The sequence below is a fragment of the Lissotriton vulgaris genome, chromosome 7 (genome assembly GCF_964263255.1).
Source record: "Lissotriton vulgaris chromosome 7, aLisVul1.2, whole genome shotgun sequence".
In the NCBI taxonomy this organism is placed as follows: domain Eukaryota; kingdom Metazoa; phylum Chordata; class Amphibia; order Caudata; family Salamandridae; genus Lissotriton; species Lissotriton vulgaris.
Window position 1 is genome coordinate 693,058,440 of NC_141695.1, and position 26,882 is coordinate 693,085,321.

A 26,882-nucleotide genomic window follows, 5' to 3' on the forward strand; every position below is an offset into this window, starting at 1 on the left:
CCTATTGTCTTGTCAGCCAAGCTCTGGCGGGACCTCCTAGTCCATCGGACCTCTCCATATCATCTATTGTTCCAACTCAATTTGCTGTATTCAACACCCATGTTCTTCTGTCTACCTGTTTATGCTCTTTGGCTTACTTGTGATATTTTGTATTTTTGCTATACAGCTCCCCTACACTATCATGAAGGTATGTACCTGTAGAGGTTTTGTCCACTTTGCTGTCTTACCACAATTGTCTCATTACTTGTTTCGCAATTCTCTGTAAAGCGCTATGATACCCGCTCGGGTAATTTTTGCGCTATATAAAGCATTCTAAATAAATAAACATATACATATGGCTACTTAGAGAACCCACCATGGTGTAAACAGGCTGTGAGGGGGTGGAGCAAAGGCTAGGGAAAATAGTTACAGTGGGTCAAACCTCAACAGGTGGAAAACATATTACAATGGCAAGCCTACCCCATCAGTCTTTGAAGGTGGACACGATTTATGCACTGGATTTAAATGAAGGGTTCACCTCTCTCCATTTCTATACATCTTACCTCACACTTAAAATTCCATGTACTCAATTTTATCCTATCGCCATGCACCTAGATTCCGGATTCAACAGTGTTGAAGGTCAGTCTTAAAGTGGCAAAATGGCTCATATTGGTTAACAGGTCTGTTTGAAGTAAATGTCAGGCAGCAAGTGTCTACAAAAAGTTTCCATCAACTAGGCCGCAGCACAGATTGAGGTTTACATTGTTAGATATCATTAGTAATGCAGCGTATGTTTTGCAAAAATCAAGAATTCATACCAACCAGGGAAAGTGGAGCAGACTTATGCAGCCAATGGGAGCCTTGGCGATCAGGTGTGGTGGCCACTCTCCCACTAGATTTACCCACTTGTCCACCAAGTGTAAGTTCTTTCCCCTAACCAGTATTAACAACAAATAGATATCCCCCTCCTAAGTGATGGCCACAGCAAGGACCGGTCCAAGCGGTCTTTTTGGTTTTGTTTGTTTGGATACCAGCCCAAGCGATCTTAATGTTGCTGTAAAATGAACTACCCTAAAATATGTGCCACTTCAGCTGAAGTAAATAATTACTGGTCTGTAACAATAGTTTTGCTGCTTGAGGCTCTTCTGGATTCACATGCTGTGCATTAGTCTGCCATCTAGTGGCTGGGTTCAGAACTGCCCCATCTCATCACAGATATTCCAGTTCCAGCACCCATGACATTGAATGTAAGCCCACCATACCCCAGCACATGGTTGCCATCTTCAAATTATTTCTTTGCCCGCTTTATTACCCATGTCTTAGTGTGTACTATTAATTGTTCTGGGGCTTCACCTTTTTCTTTAGCCACACTCCTTCACTCAAGAGGTGAGTGGGTTGCATGTGAATCCAGAAAAGCCTCAAACTGCACAAGAATTCTACTTATATGTAACTATCGGTCTGTTGCCTGTAGCAATTCGAAACCTTTATTCTGACGAAAAGCAACTTGAAATGTCTATGCACAATGAGCATGCAATTTCACATGCTACAAACCTATTGTTTTTCCTTCTGCAGCACAAATCATTTCTGGATTTGAATACTGCGGATAGATTACGCAGTGGTATTAACCTTATGCAGGAAATGGGGTATGTTTGTGTGATTCCAAAAAGGTGTTTTATAACCTTCTGTCCCATCTGAGTCTCCCGGTTTGCATAGATATTCAAACAATAGTGTTTTATGAAAGTATGGATTAATGACCACGTGGTGGCCATGCACATGTGCTTGATGGAGGCATTTACTGGTCCCTTTCTTCATGGTTGAAAGCACTTTTGGTTTGTTTTCAAGCATTTTGCCCATAGATGAATAACTAATTTGAATTTTGGCACTGAGAGACCCCTAATCACTGTGTGAGATTCACAAAAACAGTATGCCTCTCCTTAACAGCTTTGTTTCTTGTAAGCACTGCTTGACTTCTTTTCTCACATCTAGCTTGAAGTTGTGCTTCTCTGTCTGTGCTTTTGGCTGCTGAAAAAAGACAGGTAAATCGATTGGTTCACATTGAAATATAATACTATCTTGGAAATTAAGTTTGATCCAGAAAACAAAATGGTGACTGAGTAAGTAGGCGCACACAATTCAATCAGTGCAAGCAGTATATAAGCATAGGAGTCCATGTCATGGGTATCCACATATCATTTGGTGCTTTGAAGGAGGTAGAGCCACCTGATCTTCCTCTGTCGGAAAGGGTTTTTCCATATTGGATTTAAGAAGGTTCTCCGAGCACTCCAAATATCAATTAGATGTTGAGGTCATGGTGTCAACAGTTCTTTTATTAGGCGGTCCGATTTTAGTGCTTACAATGAGACTTTCCACTTGCCAACCCATGTTTCGTGTATCGCTGTAATCGTGACAGCAGACTTATTAAGGGCTCGGTCTCCTACTAGATACTAGATTGAGGAGCAGCTTTTCAGACCCCCTGGACAGCAGCATAAACTTTCAGATTGGCTCCCTCGCTACCAAGCAACCGTGAGCCTATCTCTCACACGTGCCCAGGCCCCTTAAAACTTTGTTGGGTGAACCCCAAAACATTCACCTCCATTTTGTGAGCTGGAGTTTCCCTGTGCCCAAGATTGCTGTGAACAAAGGACCAGGAGGTGGTAAGAAGGCAGACTAGAGCGGTCTCTTTCCTGAAATTTAAAAAGCGATTTAACCCTACCCGGGATTGCATCATTTTCACCTGTTTTGCTTGTGGTTGTTACAGTTTAAAAAGTGAAAGTTTTACCTGCCCGTGACTGTATCATTTTTTTACCTGTTTTGTTTAGAAATTTGTGGCGGTTTAATTTTACCTGTTGAATTGTGGGATTTGCAGTCCAAAACCAATTGCTTTTACACATTACCAGTGACCACTTATTTTTCCCTCCGAATGTCTCCCTTGATTTGTGCTCAGACCTGTGTGTTAAGCAATCGGCACCTATTTTGTGCTAGCAAGTGAGTGAAACCAGATTAACATCCCCTCCGACCCTTAGCAACATAGATATTATACATCAGAGAGTAAACAGAGGGTGCTCTGAGACAGCAGTAATCTGCAGTTACCTGTTTAAGCTGTGGTATTTTAGGGATTGTACACTCGTTTGTTGGCTAGGCGAGTGAGTAAAGTTTTGTACAAACAGTATTGCTAGATGGCAAAGTTTGTTAGGCCCTTACCTGCAGAACTCCTAAGTGTAGATTGAGCCTGTCTTTCTGCTAGGAGATTCTGAACTGAGGTGCATTTTACAACTCCCTGGCTAGCAAACACTGCCTGTGGTCGACCTCATATAGGGTGCTTTTGGATGCTACATGTATGCACTGATTGGTGTTTGCATCTGGTGTTTCTAATGGATTAGGGTTAGTGTTCTCACTGGATGGGTATTTGAGGGTACTCATTGATTCCTGGGTCAGTGATTCTATAGATGTAGGGCTCAAGGCTAGTGATTTGATTAGTGGTTGTTTTAGGGTTTCGGACTGGTCCCTGGGGCCTATTCGACATAGGATTTAGGGTTTCCTGTATGATTGGTTGCTGGGAACAGGTTTGGGAATCGGGCAGTGGTTAGGCTTTCTATTGGACATAGGGCTTAGTGTTTCGTGCCTGATTGGAGGTTGGGACTAGGGCTGTGATTGGCTGTAAGGGCTTGGTCTCCTATTGGTCCTAGGGCTTGGTGTGTGATTGGATAGGGTTCCCATTGGCCGAAGGGGTCACCTGAATACTAGGGCTATTTAACAGCAGGGTTCAGGGCGTCTCAGCTAAGGGTAGAGAGGACAAGGGGAATTGCCTGTTTGAGCCTGTTGGAGACTGGTAGGGACTAGGGCCAGAAATGCTGCCAACATTTATATACACCAGCACCCATCCCACACCACCCACATCCTCAACCAAAGTAACACTCAAAGCACATGTACTCTACTAAAGTATTACAAACTAACCCAATACAAAATTAAGTGTCTCAGCACCCACTACAAAACCCTACAAACCACACTTATACAACATTCTATCCCAGCTACCACACATTTCCACTATCGCATACAAACAGTACACAACTCTATCCTATACCAATAACCAATCCACTCATCACTAACACAACCCAACTCCACAACATATTTAACCATATCCCATCCATACAAACACTTCCTGCTCAAATGACTTCTAACAAACCCCTTTTTGTCGCTAACAAACCTATACTCAACCGTCCATCATTTCTCCAACCAACTCTTCTTTCTACCACAATAACACAACCGCTCAACAATTACACTCCACTGCACCACCATTACTGCTTGCAGCAAACAAGTCTAAGACAAACTCTTAACTCTACTTCATCCCCTCCTACACACAACATACACTCTACTCACAAACACATCACCCCCCCTTTACCTTACAACTTCCACTCACAAACAATACTATACAAACAAATCCATCTCATAAAACAAATACATCAGCACCTCATTTTACTACTCCTTAAAAACAAAACATATCACTCTCACCAGCACAACAAAATGTCTCAAGCGCAACACCTCATAATACTTACCATCACAAACTACAAACATACACCCACCTTTCAAACTACATAAAGCACAAGCTACTACTTGTGTAACGATATATCTGTAAGAGACATTAGTTAGTGATAGATTCCTTACCTTAGAATACCCCCAGGCGCCTGACTGGATCCGGAAAGTTTTTGCTTAATAGTACCCCTGCGCGTCAGCCTTGTTGCCAAACAGGTGGGTGCTATCAAAAGGCATGTCCATGAGTGAGCTCTGGACATCGGGCCTGATCCCAGTCGAACGCAACCAGGTGTGGCGCCGCAACGCCAAAGTCGTAGAAATTGCCCTGCCCAATGAGACGCCGGTTTCCAACTCACACCGAATGGCGAACTTAGCGGCATCCTTACCCTCAGCAATCGCCTGAGAAAGGGTAGCCTGCACCTCCTCAGGACACTGAGGCAACATCTGATCAACCGCATCCCACACCGTGTGGGAGTGTAGTGGCCCAACAAGCAGGTGGTGTTCACCAACAGCAGCCCGAGGCTGGCCGGAGAGAACAACTGCTTCCCATACTGGTCCAGCCTTTTAGAGTTCTTATCCGGCGGGGCCGTGGGAAAAGCACTCTGCAACGTCGAGGCCTGAATGACCAGGCTCTTAGGCGTAGGGTGAGTGGTCAAGAAAGCGGGGTCACTGGGCGCTGGTCAGTGGAGTCTGGCGACGTTCTTATCCACCGGGGCCCCCATGGCTGGCCTCGACCAAGTGCCCAAGAGGACCTCTGTAAGGGCATCGTTAAAGGGAAGCAACGGCCCGACTAAGTAGACGCCGTTTGAAGCACCTCGGTGAGGAGGTTGGTCTTGAGGGCCACCGTGGGGAGGTCAAGGTTGAGGGCCTCAGCAGGCCGACGGTGCACCATCGTGTAGGAGGCACCCTCCATCGTAGGCGGGGGACAGGCGAACCCCCGGGTCAGAGGAGACATTGAGGTCATGTGCATCCTCCAAGTCGTCCACCCAATCTGGTTCGGACTCACATTGCCAACCAAGCGGGTCCTCGGACCCATCCCAGTCGTCATCCGTCTCTGGCATAGAGGAGGCCGGTTGCGGTGGTAGAGCCTGAGCCGGAGCCAAAGAGGGGACGAACGGAGTCGGAAAAGGTACCGGCCGGAGCCGGACTGGCACCAGCTCCCAATGTGGATCCCAGGTCATAACAAAATGGTCCGGAAACCGGGGCAAGGGTGGGATAAAACTGCACCCACTGCGGCACTGGGGGTGGAGTCGAGGGTGGCACCGGCCCAGAAATGCCGCACCTCGTAGCGCTGGAGCCAGCGGCGCAGGATCCTGTGGCGCCAGTGGCGGAGCCACCGGGCCAACAGGATCTGGACACTGGACAGCGGGCCCGAAGGTGGTCCGGCAGGATCCTGAGGCCTGTAAAGGCAGTCCAAGGCAGCAAGGAACTCTTGCATTTGTTCGGGAGTCGCCAACGGACCCGGGTATGGCGGGTAGGCCGCGGGACTCCCAGGCTCCAGAGGAGCAGCAGGGGCAAGGCCCCTGTCCCCCTCCAAGGAGCGACGGGGGGATGTCGGAGCGCAAACGCGCTTCTTTGACTTCTTTTTATGGCAACGCTTATCGGAATCAGAGGGGCAACGGCTCCGGTACAGCAAGCTGTCCCGGGAACGGCCCCTAGACCCGGAGCTCCCGCAAGGCCTTGGGGGCCATGGCACGACAGTCTCAGCAGTCCCAGGAGTTGTGATCGGTCTCCAGGCAGTAGAGGCAGACATCATGGGGTTTGCCACCGACATATTTGGGTGACAGGCCCCACAAGACTTAAAGCCGGGCATCCATACGTGCACCATGAGAAAAAGTGTGGAGACAAAAGTCCCAAAATAGCGGTCAAAAAGTGACCAAGGTACGTGCTCAATCCGGATCTGCGCTTACTGGCGCATGGGTGGCGCCTAAGTACTCTCCGGGAAGTCATCTCGGAGCCGACAACGCCAGTGATGGACGCAGCCGCAGGACGCCACCTACCGACGAGAAAGGGTACTGCTATGCAAAAACTTTCCGGATCCAGTCTGACATCTAGGGATTTTCTAAGGTAAGGAATCTAACACCAACGTGTCTCTTTCAGATTGAACAAACTCCAAAGCCAAGCGTTCTCCCTTTCACCACACTTAACACATATACAGCAACACAGCAACTCTCTTAACCGCCTCTAATCCATCGGACAATTTAGTACCTCACTACATGACCCACATGCTGCCCCACAACCCCAAACTCATACACCTTCTGTCCTAAACAGACACAAACAAATTAAGCAACGCGTCACACCTAAAAACTTTGCTTCTCCATGTCTACTGCACAACAAATATACAACACCAAAAACAACACAATGCACCAACTCACTCTCAAACACCATCTCCACCACCCTAACAAGCTGACCCATCAAAATGTCTTCTTTGCCTGCTAGATGAGGAACACTATACAGAACAGCTACAAGATTGCTATCCTCATATACCAAATACCAACACTAAGGACACACCCGCTACAAGCACACTAAATACTGCTCACTCTTCTACCAAACAAAGTTACACTATCGCCACAGCAAACTGACCACTAATAAATGCTTGATCACTCTCAAAAATTAAACACCCCATCTCTGACCTTCTCACTGACGCAAAACCAGACATACTATTCATAACAATCATGGTTGCAAGATGATTTGGCTCCAGTCCTGCATGATGCCCTTACTCTAGGCTATCAGACTATCACCCATAATCATATAGACAAAAAAGCTGCTGGCCTAGCTGTTGTATTCAGGCAAACATCGTGAGGCTCTTTTCACCAGGTGCAATCCTACACCATTTTTCTCCTGTAACTTCCTGCTCCTTTACAGACTTCCAACTAGCAATGCAACATTCACAGACACACTTGGACGGTTTCCAACCTGATAACACTGCACTCCAACCTATGCGTTTTGGGTGACCTCAACAATTGGTTGACAAACCCAATATGCCCCATCCGTAAACAATTATCGTTGGCCTAGAAACACTGAACCTGCATCATATAGTCAACAAAACCCACAAACATCGCTGGACACATCCTAGATGTCATTTTTGCTAATACAGAACTAGTTACCTTTCAGAAAATAACTCCGGTCTCATGGTCAGACCACCATTTGCTTGCTTTCCATCATAAATCACTAAGCGACGCACCTAAAATCGCCTCAAGTGCATCCACCAATAGACCATGAAACAAACTCAATTTGGAACACTTAGAAACACAACTAACATTCAGTACAGATCTAGAAACCATAAATTCTGTTACAAACTACATGAGTGGCTATAGGAAGCTTTTGATATCCGGATACCACTAAAAACAAAACAGAACAAAAGAAAACAAGCATCTTGGAGAAATACAGAGATTAAAGAGATAAAACAACAAAATAGAAAGCTGCAACGTGCCCGCCTCAAAACAAAAGCCCATCATGACAAACTTTGCTTACAGAAATTTAACAGATTATTCACGTCAGCTATCAAAAAAGTGACTATTTACTATTCAGACAGAATTCAATATGCTAAATGTGCCAATAAAGAATTCTATAAAATCGCAATTAATTTTGTAAATCAAATTGCCTACACTGAGCGTATCCTATTACTCAAAATTTCACAGACAAACTCAATCATTACACGGCCAAATCAGACACAATGGATAAATAAATAAAACAAAGACAGACGAAGCACTGACCCTTTTACAAAACATTCCAAGAATACTCTAACCCAGCCTCTCTGTTCCTTACAACACATTTCACAAAAATGTATGGACCTGATCAAAGCCAGCAGGCCTGCTGGCAGTCCTTCTGACCAGTGTTCACTTCAAAACTTCAAGACAATACTTTTAACAACCTCTGCTGCCACTCCAGTAAGAATAATCATCAACAACTCCTTAACTACAAGAATATTTCCAAAAGAACTAAAAAAATTCATACATGCACCCATTTGTGAAGAATACAAACTTGGACCCTGACAACTACAGACTAATTACAAATGGACCTTTCCTGGGCAAATTGATAGAAAGAGCAGCATTCGCCCAGATGTCACAATTCATTGAAGATAATGCCATACTTTCAGACTTTAAAACAGGATTCCGCCCAGGAAGAGGCACAGAATTTGCACTCCTTTAATCTACATATACCACTTTCCTTTATGCATCTAAATACCTTCCATGTACTTTTGGATCTATATTTATATTACTTTTCTTTTAATTCCGCATATCCAATACATTACCCTATTTCTCACCCTATACCACTCAATATATCCTCTACCTCAACTCAGAGTCATCTCAAACCTCTTTCTACTACTCTTTCCAATGCACTACCCTATTTCTCACCCTCTACCTCTATCAATATATTCTCTACCTCCCATACCACTACCATGATCCCCAAAATAACCATTTCTAGACTCTTCCCTACTCTACCCCTCCTTCTATATTCTCATACCTCACTTACTATTCCGATCTCCAAAACAAGCCTTTCTTAATCCTTCCCTCTGACTTCACCCACCTCCTTTTTACACATCCCAAGCCTCCTCCTAATGCAATGAGCTCCAAAACAAACATTAAAAAAATTCTAAATCCTTCCCTCTTATCATTCTACTATCCTTTTCAATCCAAATAACAGACTAACATATCCACCACTCAAATTAATTTCATATTTCAATATATTAATTCACCACTAATCCTTTATGGGTTCGGAGTATCGTGCTACTCGCCAAATAAGTGCTTCAACACCTCATCAGTGGTAGCAAGCGCTATATAAATGCTAGCCTTTTTCCCTCCTCTATCCCTCCAATATCCTTCTCAGTCCAGATAACTGACTAACATATCCACCACTGAAATTACTTTCACATTTCACTATCCTAATTCACCATTAATCCTCTATTGGTTCCGGAGTAGCGTGCTACTCACCGAAAAAGCAATTCAATGGATCATCAGGGGTAGTAAGCGCTACATAAATGAAATTGCAATACAAGTACAATACAATCTTTTCAGCTTTGTCTTCTTATCTTTGATTATAGATCTATATTGTACATTGTCAGAGTAGCCATAAAAAAGCACAATAAGCTCTTTCAATGGAAACTGTACCGTAGAGTATCGGGTCCCTGGCGTGGAAATTAAATTTGAGTTCTTTTTCCGGACTACGTTGTGTATTTGTAGATAGGAGTCTTGGATAACCAATGCTTGAAATTTGCTCACCCTATGCAGGAATGAGATCACAAAAAATGCTGTTTTAAGTGTAAGGAACTTGAGGCCTATTTTCCTCATCAGTTTGAAAGGATGTTTCATGAGATATACAAATACCAGGTTGCGATTCCACCTGGGAGCAAGGCATACGTTGGTGGTGATATCCTCTTCACTCCCTCTAAGAACATTTTAATTACTGGTGTGAAGAAAAGGTTAATCCCTGAGTTAGCTCTGACATCTGCAACTACAGCCTACAAGTGTACTTGTGCAGTTGCATAAGAAAATGACAGTCCACTGACAGGGCATTGTTTGTATATGGGATGTAAAGCCATGGCATTTTTAATTTGCATGTTTTGCGAACAGGTCTATTTCTGGTATAGAAATTGTGAAACGTGACATTCCAGAGAAACCCGGCGACGAGCATATCAATCTATATACTATTATCTATTGTGTGATCAGCCCTACATAAAGGAAGGAAGAAATTCTTTCAGGGACAAGAATTCTCACCCACCAAGGTGGAATGCTTGATCATTGGATTCTGTCCACGCTAGGCAGGCAGTGCAAAGCCTACCATGCACTTCAAACGAGGCTCTTTAGATCCTTTCATTGCCTGTGTTAAATGCTCATGAGCCAGTGATATTGGGTGTAGTGTCAGATGCATTACAGAATTAAAATTATCTATTGCTCCCCATAAGACTTTAGATCTTTATTTATGGGACAGAATCCTATGATGAAGCATGCCACCTTGTTGAGTTAGGATTCTTGTCCCTGAAAAGGATTTCTTCTTTGCTTGCCTATAGGGCAGATTACATAATAGATAATCCTATATAAAATTTGGAGTATCAAACTAATAAGTTAATCTCTGATCCCTCCAGAACATCACATTTCACATTCAGGTGGCTAACTTCATTTCTTTCTAACAGAACTTTTCAAGTCGGTTCAACATCGATTCACTCAATTGTGGGCTCCCTCAAAGGTCCCCACAGAGTCCAACATGCAATCTGCATGTTCTTAAACATGGGAGAATTCAAACAAATATGGTTTCACCTCTATATCGTATGCAGATGATACACAGATTGCCAATTCCCTCTCCCACCAAACAATAAACATGTCAACACCTCTTAACACCTGCCTTCAGCGTGTTGTACAGCGGATGGCAGCAAGCAGCCTTAAACTTAATGGGGAAACGAAGGTGCTGGTGGTGGGGAAAACCCCTTCGAGATGGATAGAAGGCTGAACTGGCCTGCCCACCTTGGTGACCATCCAACCCCAAAATCAGTCGTCAAAAACCTTGGCTTTTGGATAGATGATGAAATGACAATGGCGACTCAAGCAAAAAAACTGGCATCAAAATGCTTTTTGGCTACCAGAGACATCACGTAGATTAGTAATACAGGGTTTAGTCATCTACAGACTTGATTTTGGGAATTCTCTGTACCTGGGCAGCCCAAAGTCAGTTTTAAAAAGACTTCTAGTTATCCAAAATGCTACAGCACAGATACTATTGAAAATCCATCATGACTAGCATTTTCATCACAGTTTTCAGAGATTGTGCCTTCTAGTACAGGCAAATATTCCTTTCACTGATATGACTCGTTCTGCAAAGTAGGCAGGTAGGATATTTCCTTCCATGGTTGGGCAAGGATTCTAAACATATCTTGAGAACCCCAGTGTGCAAGGTTTTAATTGCCTTGCATGAAAAACACAGACCTAAAACCCGTTGAGAAGGCATGGCCCCCGGTGAGACTGAAAGTCATGTCTTGGAATGTTGCCGGCCTTAGGCGGTTGCTTCTCAACCAAAATGCGCTGTCATTTATGGAAGAAGCAGACATAATTTGTACACAAGAGACTTGGCAAATCCATCCGCTCTATCTGAGAGGTTATGCTGAGTACGGAAAACCAGCAAAAAAGCTTAACATCTTCGGTAGACCCGCAGGAGGGATATGTGTCTATATTAAACACGCACTAAATTTGGAATTTGCAGAAATCTCTAACTTACCGGATTTCCTCCAGGCAGGCATTCTGAAAGGCTGTCGCCTGGCAAATAGTAACTTTTCAATATTGTTAATTAATCTTTACCATAATCCGCATGGGCCTTCATCAAACCCGGCCATGTTGATACATCATATTGAGTGTTTACTGCTCAGATTCGCAGGCCTAGAATGTATCATTCTTGGCGATTTTAACACTCATAACATAGGGGTTCTGACCAAACGCAGCCACCAGGTAGGGGCCACCGACGCCCTAAATGATCTACTAAAATTCTATAACCTGGCGACGGCCCACTCAGAGACCAGGGCAGACGGTCGGCCCCACATTCAACAACCAAACCACGGTCGATTACATTATACTAAGCAGCAAACTCCAACTCTTGATGTCAAACTTTTAAGTCCATCCGCGTAGTGATAGCGATCACGCTGCCTTAATTGTCACTTTGGATCTCATCGTGGACCAACGCCACAAGCTTGAACACATCGGAGCGGCCGATGGAGAAGAATTGATAAAGCTGCCCAGAGGGATCAAATGGGAACAAACCACCATAACCAGATTTAATAGCTGGGCAAATCAGTGGACAGGTTGGCCATCGAATGTTCAGAAAAATGGCGCAATAGAAAGCTGGAATGCTACATTAGAGACCCTGGCGGTGGTTCTTCGTGGGAATCAGAATAGTGCGTCGCACAGGTGTCCTCCCCCTAATTAGGGTCATAATACAGAAATCTAAAAAAGTGCCAAAACACTAAACAAGGAACGTAAACGGTTCCACAAAAGCAGAACAGAACAAAACAAGAAGGAATTACAAGAAGCCAAAAAAAGTCATGCAAAAAAGGTGTGGGCCGCAAAACGAGCTCATTATGAAACACAATGGTTAATTATATTTGAGTTTCTGAGCCCGGGAAAATCACAGCAGTTTTGGAACTACATATGCAACATGGGACGAGGCCCAAATCATAGAGAAAATGCCCTTGAAGCCTCTATTTGGGTCGCCCATGTCAAGGCATTATATACCAATGACGGTCACGCACACATGCAAAATGTAACACCAATTCCTGGAGACTACCTTGATCCTACCATCGAGATGACGTCCCCACCAGAAAAATCATTGGTTTTTAAAATCTTAAAAAACATTAGACAAAATGCCGCACCGGGCCCCAATGGGCTTCCTGGGCATTTATTCAAGGCAAATATTGACTTTTGGACCAAAAACCTGACCCATCTGTACTCCGAATGCTGGCTCTGGGGGGAAATTCCAGAATCGTGGAGAGGCTCGCTTTTACAGCCTATTCACAAAAAAGGCCCAAAATCGGAACCCGCCAATTACCGCATGATTGCCTTGTTGGATATTGAGGGTAAAGCTTACGCTAGCGCCATCTTGAGGGACCTCGCAGACTGGTCAAGTGCAGCTGGCATTCTTCCGTTCTGCCAAACCGGATTCAGGCCTGGGTCAGCCACAGTTGACAACATCATCGCTCTTTCTTTCCTGGCGCATCTCGCACGGATAGGCAAAAGTTTTCCCCTCTTCGCCTGCTTTATTAACTACTTGGCGGCGTTTGATGGGGTCGATCGCGCAATTCTGTGGCATAAGCTGGTCCAATGGAACATCAATCCGGGGCTGTTAAGAGCGATACAGTCCCTGTATCAAAAAACTTGGGTGCGTATCAAACTCTCAAGGGACCATGCTTCTGCTAAGATCTACACAGATAGAGGCCTAAAGCAAGGGTGTGTGCTAGCCCCATTACTATTCAACTTATACACAGCGGACATGGAGAGGGCCTTGACTGGCGCCGCCCTGGCCACTCCAAAGATCGGCGGACACAAAATATACTTTATGCAATATGCTGATGATCTGGTCCTTTTCGACCACACGAGAATGGGGCTGCAAAAGGCGCTGACGGCACTTGCCGTATACAACGACAAAAATAGGCTTGTAGCTAATCGATCTAAATCAAAAGGTAATTATATTCGGGCATTACCCAAGGAAAAAATCTTTGAAATGGAGGCTAGGTAATCTTTTTCTGGAAAGCACACAGCGCTATATTTACTTGGGCATTTGCTTTCAGGAGTCGGGGCTCCCAAGTGCCCATCTTAAGTCAATCAAGGCCAAAGGTAAATCCATCACCTATGCCATCTGTAAGCTGCAAGCCTCCCTATACAGTCCGTCTACCACGGCCATTAACAGAGTGCTTAAAGCCAAGCTCATGCCGGCACTCAACTACGCCCTCCAGGCATTCCCGGGCAAACTGAGCCATGAACTAGAAAAAATTAATTGCAGGGCATATAAGAAACTTTTCCACCTCCCAAGCTGCACCAGAAACACAGTCGTTCGCTTGGAGTTCTCACTCAACCAGCAAAACCTGGAAGAGCTGGCCGCCTTAAGCAAATACTATTTTCTAACTATGGCGGCACAAGAGAACACACTGAAGGCCGTCCTGAAATGTATTTTCAGAGAGCCAGGGAATCCTTGGGCGGCCACCCTTGAAGTGGCTAAGGCCCATCTCAACCTTGCCATGGACTCCTGGAATCCTGAATATGTTACATACTCCGCCATCAAAAAAGCGATTAAAAAACAAGTGTGTGCGCGGTCACGGGAACTGGATCTGGAGTCCCTGAGGAGAAGAAAAGACCTGCATGAGACCCTGTGTTTCCCGCACATCCTGAACACTCCTAAACAGCATCTCACGCAGGCAGTGGGAAGTGCAGCCCTCCATAAGATCTTGGCCTATAGATTACACCCATTGCCCTTAAAGAACTTTACCCGTGTGGCAAGGCGCGCCCAGGAGCACAGGAATGCAGGCTCTGCAGCTACAGACGGGAGTCATTGGCACATCTTCTCTTTTGTTGCCCTGCCCTGCGGACACCCCGCAGCCTTTATCTTAGGCCATTACTTAGACATTCTGGGTTACGCTCTGCAAAGGATGGGATTTTTCACCTTTATACCCTGTCCAGGGTTATGCACATGGCTGTCTTTGGGAAGTTTATCTTCCAAGCACGGGAAATGCTGATGACTTCTACTGGTCGGATCACAGAGCCTTCTGCCGGTCCTTGAACCTTTTCTCTGGCTTCTTTGCATTCTTGGAGTAACTATATAATTTGATTTTTGAAATTTCCTTGATTTTAACTTTTGTATTGTGATAACTTTTGTACTTCTGGTTTTATGTAATGGTTTTCAGTAACCAACAATAAATATCATTCATTCATTCATTCATACTCAGCTCTGGCACCATGTTTGAGAGATTGTCTTTACCAGCCAGCTGTCCAGGTAGGGAGGCACTTAATTTCTGCCTTTGCAGGTGTGCAACAACTACTGTGAGACAAGTATGAACCACTGAGCCGACTATTCCATACCGCAGTCCTTTGACCTGATGCGTTTTCCACCACAAACCTGAGACACATCATTTGGTTGCTGTTGTGGTCTCTCTTCTGTAACCTTGAGATGACTTCCTGTAAGTCTGGCATCCTCAGTTACTTCGGTGGTCCTCCTGAACTTGTGTCTTGATGTAGGAGTTACTTACCTTTGGTGACGATGTACCTGGTAGAGACGATTCTAGCCACAGATTCCTTCACGTAGAATTATCCCCAGGCATGAGACTGGATCTGGAAACCTTTTGCCACAGCATCCCTGCGCGCCGGGGTGGGGCAGCATCACGCGACTCCACCCAGGCGTCGTCCGCATACGCGACGTCAGCGAGGTCACATAAGTTCCACCCCGTCACACCTAGGTCAGTTTTCTTTGGAGAACTTAACCGCACCACAACGCGGACCCACCAGACAGAAAACTGTGGGAGCATGGGAACAATGTGCGAAAGAGCAGAAAAAAGAGAATGGAGACAACAACACCATAAGGAACAGTGCAACACTGCAGTGTCCAAAAGCAGGGGCAGAAGAAAGAACAGATCAGAGCCCTGAGCAGCCACCCTGCCAGTATGTATACAGCCTTCCCCCCCTTCCTCCCGGAGACAAGGAACATGCTTAAAAGGCATGACCCATGAAGCGGGCTTACCACCCCCAGCCAGAAACAAGGAAGGGGAGCCAATCCCAAGACAGACAGGAACAACAAACCTCCAAGCCACCCAGCACAGAGGGCAACCACCCCCCAAGGAACAAGAGCAAGGCATGGCCAGAGGACCAAGGCATGGCCAGAGGACCCCTATTCTGAGGTTAGCAGAGGGGTCAGGAACCCTAGCGGCAAGAGGAAGGTAAGGGAGGGAAGGACAGAGATTGAAGGCAAAACCCCCCACACCTGGAGCAGCCAGAGCAGCGGGGCACAACAGCACCTTAACCCCATCCTCCAAGAATCAAGAGGAGGAATGAATCGCAACCAGAGGGACCCACCCGTCAAGAGCAAAAGAAGGCACTCACAGGAGGCACAGCTCCCCACTGGGAGGAGAGTACCGAAGACCAACCCAAGGGTCCTCGGAGAACCGGGAGGAAGGGCTGGCCGTGAAGGAATCTGCGGCTAGAATCGTCTCTACCAGATACATTTTCACCCAAGGTAAGTAACTCGTACATCTGATAGAGACTACTAGCCGCAAACTCCTTCACGTAGAATAGATACCCTAGCAATACCCACGGGGAAGGAGGGTCTGCGAAAGGAGCCCACCAGCCTGAAAAGAACAAAGGGTCCCACAGGGGACCAGATCTGCGGACCAGGTAAGTAACCTCATCCCGGCCAGGCAAGAGGAACCCCCACAAACAGAACACTACCGACCCCAAGAGGATGTAGGAGGAAGAAAGAAGACTGAAGAGGCCCATACACTCACAGCAGAGGAACCAACAGCAAGACCAGAGAGGCCCAAGCACCCCACTCCCCTACAAGGCAACAGAGCTTCCATCCAATGCCAAGACAGGAAGAGGAGGAAGAAGACGAAGAAGAAGGCTAGAGGGCTCATGGAAATGAGGGGAAGGAAGGCAAGCCCCTTCCAGATGGAGAGCAACAGGCCAGTCAGAACAGTGCCGACAGTCATAAGCTGCCAGAAGCAAGAAGAACAGCCCGGAGCCTAGGAAGACCGGGCAGGCGACGCCTGACAAGGGAGCACACAATCATTCCAGCCTCAAGATAGGAGCAGGAAGATGAGGAAATGCCCAAACACACCACTGAGAGGGGCCGCGCATTCGACCTCAAGAAGCAACATACATAAACGCCATGGAGAACCGGCACCCGAAGGCAACCAGAATTCCCTAGCCGAGCGCAAGCTATACAACAGCTACCACTACCCCACATAGGGTATGGTAAGTCCCAAGATATGGGAACCCTCTTTGGAAGAACTTCCACAGCAGAGAAAAAAGACAAAAAGAGCCCTGAGGAAAGAAATCCCAGCGGAAGGCTTGTTAAGCAGCCCAAGAGAAAAACTAAGGCCTAATCTCAGGGCCAAGTCTGTACAAACAACCCGGGCAATAATGCACACACAAAGGGCCGTCCAGCAGCCAACAACACCATAGTCCCAGCAAGGAGGACTCAAATGGCCATAAAACGCACTCCACAGCAAGGGCAACTGGCCCACAGAAAATCCCAGAACCGGCTCAACTCAGCAGTCACTGAGGAGGGGAAGGAGGTGGAAGAGGATAGGGCGGAAGAGGAGGATGGAGCCCCGCCAGGAACCTTTGGATGGCGAAGTCAGCCGGGGCATGGAATAGCAAGCTGCCATCAAACGTAAGATCAATCAGCCGCTCCCAGATATTTTCAGGGGACACGCTGTCCCGAAGCCAAGCAACTCCGAGATGTCCGGAGCAGAGCGGAGAATAAACGCCGCTAGCTCCCGGCCATCCAGCGCATGATGCTATAAATCCATCTGAACCGTCTCTTGGGAAGCAGCGGATCCCAAAGACTCAGCCGAGTCCCACAAACAAGAGGAGGCCCTAGCCAACACACAAGGTGTTAAGGGCCCGTAGGGCAGCGCTGGTCGATGCGAACGTGTTGCACTCCCTAGAGTCCAACCAGCGGGCCTCCCGGGACGGTGGAGTCAACAGTGGCGGCAGGGAGGGAAAAGCAGTCTGCAGAAGTGGACTGGAGGCAGAGGGGTGGAGGGAAAGAAATGCCGGGTCACGCAGCGCCGGAAGGTGCCGGTGCAAAAGGTGGTGAGGCACCAAATCCCCTGAGGCGGGGCGCCTCCAAGCCCCCGTCAGGGAAGAAAGGAGCGAACCCTCAAAGGGAAGCAAGATCTCCCTCCCACCAGAGCCCTGGTGGAGAACCTCCAAAAGATGGTCTGAAGGAGGGACCCCCGAAGAGCCGCACTCCAACAGTAACACATCCTCCAAGCCTGGATCCGAACCAGTCGCATCGGAGGCACAGCGGAGGGCCCCGCGCAAGGCAAGGGATCCGCTGACGTCCCAGGAGGGGAAGGAGGAGGAGACGCCAGCGAGGCCTACAAAGCCGCTGCATAAGTCTCCATCTGGACTCTCGATGCTCCGTCACCAGGCCAAGTATGTACAAACAACCCGGGCAAAAATGCACACACAAAGGGACGTCCAGCAGCCAACAACACCATAGTCCCAGCAAGAAGGACTCAAATGGCCATAAAACGCACTCCACAGCAAGGGCAACTGGGAAACAGTGGACAGGAGGTTCACAAACGAGCCGCATCACCCGCTGAGAGCCCATGCCCCGGGCATGCCGAACACCAGTCCCCGGGGACAAACTGTGACACTTACCCACGGTGGAGTGACGCTCTCGCAACATCGGGGAAGGGCGAGGACGACGACAACGGCCATATCTAAAGCAGTCTGCTGAGGCTGATCGAGGAGAGTAAGCCGACCTTGAGAGGCGCGCTGAGAGCAGTTTCATGCGGCGCTCCCACAGTGACTTCGGCTTCAACTGTTGGCACGCCTCACAGTCAGTGGTACTGTGATCCTCCCCCAAACATCACATACAAATGAGGTGAGGGTCCATCACTGACATAGGACGCCCACATGACGTGCAAGTCTTGAAGCCCGAAGGCATTCGCACACTGTTCCACCAAAAATTAGACAACGGGGAAGAAAAAATGGGTCCCGAAACAGGCCCGTAGCAGAGACCGGATCCGCATTGCACGTGGAAAAGGAAAAAACTGACGTAGGCGTGCCAGGGTGGGACTTATGTGACCTCGCTGACGTCACGTACGCGGACGATGCATGGGCGGAGTCGAGTGATGCCGCCCCGCCCCCGGAGTTCAGGGATGCCATGGCAAAAGGTTTCCGGATCCAGTCTCACGCCTGGGGATAATTCTACGTGAAGGAATCTGTGGCTAGTAGTCTCTATCAGATGCACTTGTTAAGTAATTTGAAGTTTATGATAGGCTGTGTCATATCGGTTTGGCAATCTAGCAGCAATTCATAACCTTTCCAGTTCTGTTATTTTATTAGAACTTTATTTGCTACTTCTTCAGGATAACATGTACTTTCTGTTATAAGTTTTTGTTCTCCTTTGCGAGTTCACTGATTTGGTTGATGTTTGGGGATATTTTCTCCAGTTCCATTTATAATGTTCAAAACCAACTTGTTGGAAAAGATTTTCCTCCATTCTTCAAAGAAACCTCCCAGTCTGCCCCCACTTGTTTTACCTGCCAAAGTCTCATCTGTTGAGAATTATTAGTGCAGGATGCTACATCTCCTCATGGAGTGGCTATTTCCTCATGCTCTAGCTCAAACATGAGTGCCTTCCTTGCACTCGGTGTATGTAGCCACTATGGGATGGCTCCCCGACTTTGGATTTGCTATTGCATTTGCGGGAAAGCAGGCCTTTTCACTGATCTCTGAGTAGCTGGTGTGTCTTGAATGAACCTTTGACTTGTCTGGTCAGATTGCCTTTATGCTTTTTCAGGGATTCATCCATCGCTGCTCCAAACAGAAACTCACTTCTGAAAGACATGTTGAATACTGATGCCTGAACTTCGGGCTTCAAACCCAAGACCCTGAGCCAGGCTTGTCACCTTAGTGTGGTGTACATCTGCCTGCTGGTTGTGTAAGCAGCATCCATGGAGGACTTGAAGCATGTGTCAGCAATATCTTACACTCGCATATTACTGCTTTTGCACCTCTTTCTGTATTGCTCTGGCAGATGCTGGATGAGATCTTCAATGTTTCCCAATGCTGATAGCTATATCTGCCATGCAGGGCATTTGAATTAGCAACTTGGTGGCTACTCTACACCATTCGGCCTACTGCATCCATGCTTTTGATCTCATTTTCTGGTTGCGACCTTATGCACACTGGGATGTATGTCTTCCTGTTGACACCATTATGAGTCAGCCGTTGCATTCCCCATCATATATATTGCCTTTATGGCTTAAAGGCTTGTATGTATTTTCCACCTTTGGAATGACTGCTTTTGAGGAAGTTGCTTCCCTAAAAGCATCTTTGCTCTGAGCTATAATGCTAGGAAGCATGGTTAGGAATTTGCTCTTCTTCTGTTATGGTAGAAGCGCCTCTGATAGGAAGCATGCCCCTGCCAGATTCAACTCAAGCTGTGCCTGCATGTGTGTGCTCCTCTTATAACCCCTGTGTTGTATTATGGTAGGTCACCTAAGAATGATGACCTTGTTGGGTAGACATCAATCTCCTCATCAGGAGAGTCCGCCTCTTGATTCTACCATGTGCCTTCCTTCCCATTTAAGTCCTCCTTGTGCCCTAAGTTGATCATACTCTTCGTAAAACTCCTCTTGCAGCTAAGGTGTTACTAGGGGTTCCAGATCTATGTAGCCCTCTTACCTAGGTCTATTTTTCAAGGATTTAAGGGGAATATTTCACTCCTTCAAGATATCGTTAAACTGCTTTTTCTACGGTAATTCAGCAATTTTGGCTTCGAAGTGACTCTTTTTCCGGTCAACGTCACTATCTGGCATTGATCACTGAGCCATTCTGTCTGTTTGGCACTGGAACATACTTCCTCCTTTGTTGTTCTTGCTTACTTCCATGCTTATCCACTTTCAGAGTTGAGGTGGAGTGTGACGTTTCGTCACCACTGGTATCTTTTGCTTAAAACCCAGGAACTCTTTGGTTTGCAGTCTACAGCAGACTATTATGACAGCAAAGACTGTTTTAGGGTTAACAAATCCAAAATGTTCAGTTTGGATCCACCTTAACCATGAGACACTGTAGGCACACACTTCTTTGGAGATGGCACATGTTTGTTTGGTTCCTTTTTATGGCAAATCAGTTTTTTTCAAGTCAACTGATGCTGCACCCTCTGCATCGGATCCCTGCGACTCCTCAGTCTCCTCTAAAACATCCTCCTCACTGCTCCACGGCTCTTCTTTGTAGGTCATCAGTAACTGAGGATTAATGTTTAGGGGTGCCCTTAAATACTCAATTTAGGGGCGTTACAGGTGTTAGAAGGTAGTAACAAATGGGCTACTTATCTTTAGGGTGACTACACAATTCCTATGGGGAGGGGGCATACCCGTAACCCTACTGGCTATATCCTCTAAACCAATATGGAGGGTTTTCAAAGGAGGTGGTCACTTCAGTTTAGGACACCTTAGGGGTGGTCCTGGCTGAGAGAACACACCTCTCTTGATTGGTTATTTTTACCGCTGAGCGTACGGCCAAAAGTGGGGCTTGGTCAGGAGGAGGGGGCAGGCATCTGCACTAGCTGGAGAGGCCCTGGTCAGCAGAACAAAGGACATGAAGCCTTTGAGGTTCACCACCTTTCTACGCTGTTCCTGCTTGCGGTTTGAAGCCCCTCCAAGCTTATTTTCTGAACCACAAGAGCAAAAGATCCACCTCCGGGGGACAGAAACAGGTCAAGAAGTGACAGGCTGGTGCAGACCAGTCAGGCACACATTAGACACCGATACAAATACTTGTTGCACACCACTTCTTTTTTCCATTCCTTAGCAGTGTAAGATACCTGAAAGGAACGTCTCATTTGGAAAACTTGTATTTTTCATGGTTTCTTCCCTTGTTCACCTGAACCCATTAGGTCAAACCAGACTCCAGCTCTATTCATAAAATTGTTTGCAGTACGTACATTTGTGTTTTAATCTGAATTTAAACCACTAGACTTTTGCATTTTTACCTTAATGTTTAAATATTCTTCTCACATATTTCTACCACTACACACTTTAAGACAATCATAATTCTCAACCAACTTACTTAAACTTTGTGCAGTGAAACAAGTAAGCCTAGACAAGTTCAATCAAATAAATCTAGGATTTAGTTACAAATGTTCACATGTTTTACACAGTTATTAATACTGACATGTAACCAATTTCTAAGTGCTCATTTGTTTTGCAAATAAACCAAGTATTTGTTGATCGGGGAAGCTAGGATCAGACCACATTTCAGTTTGTTCAATAATTTAGTGAATAGGCTACTTTACAAACATGCCCAAGTTATTTCTTACCTGAGGGGCTGGAAATGCATAATGATATCTTGACTATTTTTCCTTCTCCACGTTAGTATTCTATAAATGGTATATTCCTTTTAATCTATCTATCCATCTGCATTCCTACAATGATCAACTAATACCAGAGATCTTGTGCCTAAAACCCTTTTCATTTTGTGCCCTTCTTACATATTAGTGCATAACTTTTGCTGCACCCTGCCGCCCTTTCGTTTATGGGTATGTCAGTAATTTCTGGCTTCTGTCAGAATGGGATATATTAAAAAAATTACAAATTATGTTACCTTGATTTATATCATAAAATACTGAACAAGGATACCGAAGAATAACCACTAGATAAATGTGGGGCACACTGTCCGATTTATATTAAATGGTACATACAGTATCCAGACTAAACTGTTATGAAGATCTGGATCAACGGATTCCATGTCATCCAAGGTGATCGGCTTGCCCAGCAACTGTTTGTAGAAAGGTAGAGTAAAGCCGCCATCTATATAATGTCCATGAAACACTGCCATCCCCATGATCCGTCCAACAAAATGAAAATATGAAAGATGTTCCTAAAATAGGAATAAAAAGAGCTGATTAATTGAGAGGGCTGATTTAGAAAGTTGTTTAATTTGCAATTAAAGGAAATACCTACAAACAAGGCTAACTGATGCTGACGGGCAACCTGCAGAACAACTTCATGTAAAGGCAAGAAATCAACGTCAAATGGTAATTTTCACACAAACTAAAACACATTAATAAACAAATACACAGAAGGATAAACACATGAGCACATTTCAATTACTTTATACAGTACCGGTTGTTAAACTAATCTGAAGATTGCATGTGCCCCCCCCCCCACTTTTTTACACTCATTTGTTTGGTTTATGCAAGCATGCATATAGTTGAGTGGAGAAAACAGCCCTTGTAAAAACCAAATTTTCATATATTTTGCATTACAATTCGTCAATTGCAGGTGACCTCACAGTAGAGTTACCAGAGTCCCAAGAGATGCAGTCATTCTATTTTTTCTTTGGACAGCCAATCTGATAGTAGACATATTCTTCTACAGCCAAGTATAAAATCAACCCTGCTGGTATCACTGTGGTACCCCATTTCAGTGTTGTCCCTACAGGCAACAGCCAAACACAAGTCAACATCTTTCTATGTCAAATAAAAGTTTTAGCTTATAAGTAAAAAAAACGTGATCACCTGATTTTTTTTTCTTCTCAAAACTCTTCTACAATCTCAGGACCATAGGGCAATAGCAGAGGTTATGAATCAAGGTACTCCTCTTTACTGCTTCCTTTGAGACCGTTTACCACGAGTATCCAGTTAATGGCATGAAATCTCACCCAAGCAAAATGTGTAATATTTTAAACTGTACTAGCCTAAAGTTGGATGTTATCACCAACTAAAATATCAATGTCTTCCACCAAACAGAATACTCCATAGCTCCAAAATACTCTACTCCGTCTGACTTGAAGGTATCCCAGGCAGTCTGAGGTGATATGATTAATGTTTTAAATCGCAAGGAAATGGCTGCCATATCGAGAGCTCCATATGCAATCTAATATTTAGGGAAAGGTACTGTAGTTGCGTCCCCATTTCAGAGGGCTTTGTGTGGTGTCACATAACTGCTTCCGACTCTAGCTGATGCTACCACAAGCACCTGAAGTTGCAGTAGGATGCCTCTCTTTTGTGTACACAATTGCCCATCATCACAATGTTCACTGCGTGCCTCACTATTTCATTCTTCACTGGCGAAATAACATTGGCACAGTGTTCATGTGCAGAGGGTCAGCTAAGTAGGTTTGCATTTCAATGACATTCAAGCTGAAATAATTCATACATAGATAATTCAGAGTTTAGCTCTATAAGTTTGGTTAATGCTCCATCACAGGTAAGTTGAGGTCTCACCCTAAACAGAGAGACCGGAAGAGAGAAGGTCTTATAAGAAGCTTCCCGACCTAAAGCAATTAAAAGGCTGCTGTAGTTGAGGAGGGATGTGTTTTGATAACAAGGGAACCCCAAAATACTATGACCTGCGGGGTACTATGTTTTAGGAAAACAATGGTCTTCGAGAGGCCTGAAAGGGTCCTCGGGTAGCAAGGCTACTAATTCCTCGACTTTGTGTTACTCAAATGTAGTTACTAAACACTGGATCCTGATTGGACTCAGTAAGCAATACATGTGTGGACACAAGGTTTTTTGAAGGACATCACATTTTATTAACATCATAAAAAGGGAATATCATCCTTTTTAAAAAAAAAATATTTAACTAGTGCTCACACATAAAAAATACATGACAGTGCATGAAGTGAGAGTGCGGAGTGACAATAAAACTTGATATCGCATTGGAAACAGTAGTTGAAGACTCCCAATTAGTTAACTACAATCAAAGAGCTTTGATTATGAGGAGAACAGCGTTTTGATCTATTCAAATTAAGATCATCATCCGGACATATAAAGTGAGAGCACGTTGAATTGGTGAGACGCGTCGTCCCCAGGATCCATTCCCTAGTGATTAACCGTGATTCAAATCCACTCTGGAATTGTCTCCCTTTCTCACAAGATCCTGCCAAGTCTTGCCCACCCGGCCAATTTAGCCACGGTGGCGTCGACCCCAGGATCCATCCCCTAGCGATTCACCCAGCCTCAAATTCACACTGAAATTGTCTCCCATCTCCCACGAGATCTCGCCAAATTCAAGCTCGCCCGGCGATTCTCTTGCAATACCATGCGATGAACTTCTATAGCGATTTATTCACCCGGCACAGGCCGTCTCACTAATTCAACGTTTTCTCACTTTATATGGCCTGATGATGATCTTAATTTGAATAGACCAAACGCCGTCAACCTCATATTCAAAGCTCTTTGATTGTAATGAACTAATTGTGAGTCTGACTACTGTTTTCAATGTGATATAAAGCTTTATTGCCACTCAGCACTCTCACTTCACGCACTGTCACGTATTTATGTGTGAGCACCAGTTATATAATTTTTAAAAAAATGGATGATATTCCCTTTTTATGATGTTAATAAAATGTGATGTCATTCAAAAAACCTTGTATTGAGTTGCGTGTGCTTTAAAAAAAAAATTTTTATAGAAAAAACGGCACGCGATTGGGCCTTTAAAACGCCCATTCCCGACAGTGGCTAGCACGTGCAGCAGCGCGCGTTCACCTAGCTGACATGCTTCCCTCCCCCTTCTCCTCTGTGGTGCGCGCGCACCACTAATTGTTTATAATTGCGATTGGATCGCTTAATCACGGCACCCACGCTTTACTTTTAGCATTAAAAGTAAAGCGTGTGTGCCACGATTATACCAAAAATAAAGAGATAGATGTTTTTTTCTATTTCTTTACTTTTGCTATAATCGCGTCACCCGCGCTTTACTTTTAACATTAAAAGTAAAGCGCGGGTGCCGCGATTATACCAAAAGTAAAGAAATAGAAAAAAACATCTATTTCTTTACTTTTGCTATGATCGCGGCACCCGTGCTTTACTTTGAACATTAAAAGTAAATTGCGGGTGCTGCGATTATAGCAAAAGTAAAAAAAATAGGTTTTTGCTATTTCTTTATTTTTGCTATTATCGCGGCACCCGCGCTTTACTTTTAACGTTAAAAGTAAAGCGCGGGTGCCGCGATTACAGCAAAAGTAAAGAAATAGATGTTTTTTTCTATTTCTTTACTTTTGGTATCATCGCAGCACCAGCAATTTACTTTTACCATTAAAAGTAAAGCGTCGGTGCCGCGATGCTTTCTAAATTCCGACTCACGGTTCTGCTCTAGTCTCCTGTTTTTTTCCCCTTCTTTCCTACAGCCCACCTCTGGTGCTTATTTTCTTCTGTCTTTCTTACTCTCCGCCCCCATTCTTAGTTTTCTGCCTGGAGGCTTAATGTTTACAGTTACCCGCAAGACGCTCTGGTCTCCTCACATAGCCCCTTAGAAGCAGCAGACCTCCCAGCCCTCCTTTCATCCGGTTACTCTACCCATCTTTCATTCTAATTTTCTTTCCCCGTGCAGTTGAGCCTGCATTTTAAACCTCCTCCCCTTTCTATTCTGTCCCCTTCTCTTGTTCACCTCCCATGCCATTTCCTGCGCTCCATCTTTTAATTCTGCCTTCAATTCTTCTGTGGTTGCAGAAGAGCCACTTCTCCTGCCACTCTCAGTTGTTGGGGGAATGGGGTCCCCTGAACCACAGCTTACTCCAGAAGTCTGGCGCTCATCCCTACTCTGTGTCCTCCGAAGTAGGATTCAGGCTCAAACTAACAGAAAGAGAATACACAGTGCTCAGCCGCAGCAGACACATACAACGAATTAAGAGCACCCACAGATCAAGGAAGCTATCCAGAGAAACAAATTGAGAACAAGAATTGGCATAGCCAATAGGTCTCGCCTTTGGAACCTTATAAGTATTTAATTATGCAGCACAATATCCGAAGTGCAACATCAACTGTTGCATTGCTAAACACTTCTAATGTCCTAAAGGCGAGACCTATTGGCTATGCCAATGCTTGTTTAGTAAGCAGTTGTGTGCTGGTGCATCTGTGGGATGGTTTAATGGGCGGTGGTTGGTAAAAAGCTGTGAGCCATTTCACACGTAGCTCATGTAAGGGATGGTGGCCATGATTCATAAGCAGCTGGGTGCTTGTGTCTCACACTCAGTGCATATAAGTGATGGTGTAAAGTATGGTGATTGGTTAGGAGCCGTGTGCTTGGGTCTTACCCACCATTTGCTCGTGCAATGGATGGTATATGCAATGTGCTTCTGACCTCTTTATGAGTGTGTTCGGCGCTCACCACTGAACCTGTGTGTTGTATAAGTTGCACGCTCAGGACAAGGGCTGACATG

At 45.4% G+C, this 26,882-nt stretch overlaps 1 protein-coding gene across 1 annotated transcript in view; it reads right to left on the minus strand.

The window, feature by feature from the left end:
* The window catches only part of SMURF2 (SMAD specific E3 ubiquitin protein ligase 2), a 1,116,208-nt gene that overhangs the window by 153,900 nt on the left and 935,426 nt on the right, over nt 1-26,882 (minus strand). Inside the window, exon 14 of the mRNA XM_086930925.1 lies at nt 22,417-22,595. Coding sequence (XP_086787051.1) covers nt 22,417-22,595 — 179 coding nt within the window. The remainder of the gene's footprint in view (nt 1-22,416; nt 22,596-26,882) is intronic.